The following is a 3,402-nucleotide window of genomic DNA, read 5'->3' on the forward strand; positions in this document are numbered from 1 at the left end:
GAGCTCTCCAGGGGCATCTAAAGATTCAGGTAGTGGCAGGTACTTGAAAGCAATGGCAGATGACAGACCAACTGGGGCTATTTTATGCTGCCAGAAAGGAGGAAAGCAGCTTCAGGATATGCAGTGTAATGAGCCAGTACTCTCAGGCCTAGAATATTATGAGGATGGAAAGCATTTTAAACTCAAGAATCAGATATCTGGGGTTCCAAAAGGTAAGCAGGTTTACCAACTGGGAAAATGGCTGGGACTTGGTATGCTTGAGCTATACATATTTCAGTAGAGCAGAGACACCCAGCTACCACATTTTGCACTTCCCATTTTAGTGGCATACCAGGGTTCCAAGTTTAATGCACAACATCTGTGCTTCATAGGAGAAGGAGCCAAGTGTTGGGTGATGTCCCATTGGTTAGCTATATGCAGAAACCAAAACATCATGTGTGTGGAGTGGAATTTACACTTGCAGCACTCTAAGCAAACTCAGTCTTCTCAGCAAACTGAAGGCCAGTTAGTACAGGAAAAACTATAAATTGGGCAAATATATTTTTATTAGTTTCATGTGTAGTCAGTTGTTGTATAAATGACCCAGTACTTCAAAATCAGGTTCCTGAGTGCATTTTGCACTCTAGAGAGGTAAGAAACCGGCCCTTTCTGCTCTTCTCCTCCAGAGGTAAAGAAATTATACAACCACAGCTTAATTCTGCAGAGGGCTTTACACTTCAGTTTTACAGCATCGCCTCCAACCCAAAAGCCTAGAATAATGCTTAACATCCATGAACATATGGTGCCTGCCTAATGACAGCATTAATTCACTCAGTCCTTCATGTATTTATCCACCATACATGGACGGATCACCTTTGGGTGGCCAGCACTATGCTAGTCGCAATGCTATCCTATGCTAAGTGAAAGACACTTGCATTCAAATTTCAACCTACATCAGAATTCAGCAGCAAATGCAAATATTGACCGAAGTATCAACCATTGTAAATATGAAGTAAATATTTTACAATCTTCTAATGTGTTATTAACTCTTTGTTTGCAGTATCTGTGGGATATGAATATGAGACATGCCCTGACTTTATTCTGTGGGAACAAAGGACAGTTGTTTTACAAGGTTTTGAGATGGATGCCTCTAACCTAGGAGGCTGGTCCTTGAATAAGCATCACATTTTGAATCCTCAAAGTGGTAAGTAGCTTTTAAAATTATTTTTATCAATACTGTTTTCCTAATGCAAATACATATCCATTCATTGCAGAAAATTTGGAAAACTTACCTGTGAGAACACCACTTAGAGATGACCACATTAGTACATCTCCTTTCAACTACATTAATCTAATTTTGAATCAGTATTATTGGGATGAGAAGCAGAGCACTCTTATCTTTAATCCATCCCTTCTTTGGACCATTTTTTTTTTCTTGCCATCAGTTCCTCCTAGTTTGTAATTTAAAGGTTAAATAAATCAGCAGAGACCACAGGTACTCTCTGAGCCCGTGCTTTTTCCAGACAAAGTGATTTTGCTATCCTGGTTATAAATCCTTCATCCAAGTTCCTTCACCTTTCTTTGTATCCTGCGGGAAACAGTCATGGGTGTTTCCATCTAGCTTTCCTCTGCATACCTACTAGTAAGTTTTCACTGTGGAATCATATTTCTTTTCATCTAAAAAGGCAGATTCTACTGAAGCTGTAGTAGGACACGTATTTGAATTCTTTTTTCAAAATGATGGATGAAAAGTATTGAGGGAGCTATACTCTTCTATCACCATCCTTGTATACAGCCTGCTTGGCTAAGACCAGGCCATCTTGTAAGCCATGATCAAGACTAAGAGATCCATTTTATAATCACACCCACAATCTTCCTTGGCACCATAGTTGAATCAGCAATGTCAACGAGCCTCTAGGCTAGGAGATTTTGATTGGCAAAACTAACCAATTTTGCTTCAACCATGGGACTCTGACAGTGAATGGGTCTCTTGCCATATGCCCCCATTAGACCTTCTTCCCTGCTCAAGGAAGATTCCAAATTCCATTTCAAAAAAAATTTTTAAGAGCAAAGACTCAAGCACAGATATAAAATGTCACCTTTTTTTTTCTATTGTCAAAAGGAAAGCCACAGTTTTAAAAGTACAAAAATGAAAGGGCAGATGCCACTTATTAAATTATTAGGTTTTTTTGTTTTGATTTGAAAGAGTTTGCCATTTTAAGCAGCCGTTTCTTTTCCACTCACTTTTATTGGAAAAAAAAATTCGGTTCTAGATACCAAGTTATTTTTGAGAATTTTTTAGACAGCTTTATTGGAGTTTAATTTATACACCATAAATTTCACCCATGTTAAGTGTACACTTCAATGATTTCTAGTAAACTCTTAGTTGTGCAACCATCACCACAACCCAGTTTGAGAATATTTTTATCACCCCAGAAAGATCTCTTGTAATCACCTGCAGACCTGCAGCTCCAATAAATCTGCTGTGTCTACCTTTCTGAGCATTTTATTCTAAGAAAGAAGCTTTATTTTGGATATTTTAAAAAGGAACAGTTGTACATTTTACATCTCATTTGTAAATGCATTGTATTTTTGACCAAGAGCTGGTCACATGTGCCAGGAAATGTCTCTGAAGCCAGCTCTGCCACTGCCTTTCAGCCTGACCTTGGACACGAACACCTCTCTTAGGATGATTTTGAGAGCTAAATCCCACCCACAAAAGCAGTTTTGAAGCAGGAGTGATAAGTGTGATGGAGCAGCCTTGGGAAGACCAATTTAGAAAGCAATGCTCTTTCCCCCTCCGGTCAGACAGTCTTTTGTGACTGATTAAGGCAAGAGTGACATTTTTCCAAATTCCCCCACTCCACTTCTCTCTGGGAAAAAAGCCTAACTCTTTAGGTATCCCACTTTTTTGATCTGAGACAGATAGCAGATTAGAAACAAGAATCTGTCTTCCCCCAATTTCCTCTCACTGGTTAAAAAGACACCTGTAATTAGATTGGATGCCTGCTGCCATTCTATTCTTCCGTTTTTCTTTCTCCAATCATTATGCAGTGGGTAGTTTCTAGTAGGCAGTGTTTTCAGACCATTTGTCCTCTCAGTTGCAGCAATTATACTTACCTGACAATTAACCAGTGCTTGTGGAGAATTGTTTCCAAATACTAAGCTTTATGTATATATAGATCATTTCTACTTTCACTGAGATAAATACACCAGGAACTTGAATTTTTCAATATCATTCCTTCAAAATATGTCTTCTAAGTGATTGTAGAGAGTGTACATTCATTCCTTTAAAAAATTAGTTCTTTAAAATTATGAGAAAAATGTGCACTTGAATCACCTGTTACAGAGCTAAGCTATTTGTTTTATGGGTCTTTTTTTTTTTTTTTTTTTTTTTTTTTTTTTTCTAAAATTGTCTCTTAT

The 3,402-nt window shown here is 37.9% G+C and overlaps 1 protein-coding gene across 1 annotated transcript in view; it reads left to right on the forward strand.

The window, feature by feature from the left end:
* TENM1 (teneurin transmembrane protein 1) overlaps positions 1–3,402 on the forward strand; it is a 659,425-nt gene that overhangs the window by 515,976 nt on the left and 140,047 nt on the right. Inside the window, 1 exon segment of the mRNA XM_027767184.1 lies at positions 1,040–1,183. Within this exon segment, the coding sequence (XP_027622985.1) occupies positions 1,040–1,183 (144 nt within the window).

Source organism: Tupaia chinensis, unplaced genomic scaffold, assembly GCF_000334495.1.
Source record: "Tupaia chinensis unplaced genomic scaffold, TupChi_1.0 Scaffold143996_1, whole genome shotgun sequence".
Taxonomy (NCBI): domain Eukaryota; kingdom Metazoa; phylum Chordata; class Mammalia; order Scandentia; family Tupaiidae; genus Tupaia; species Tupaia belangeri.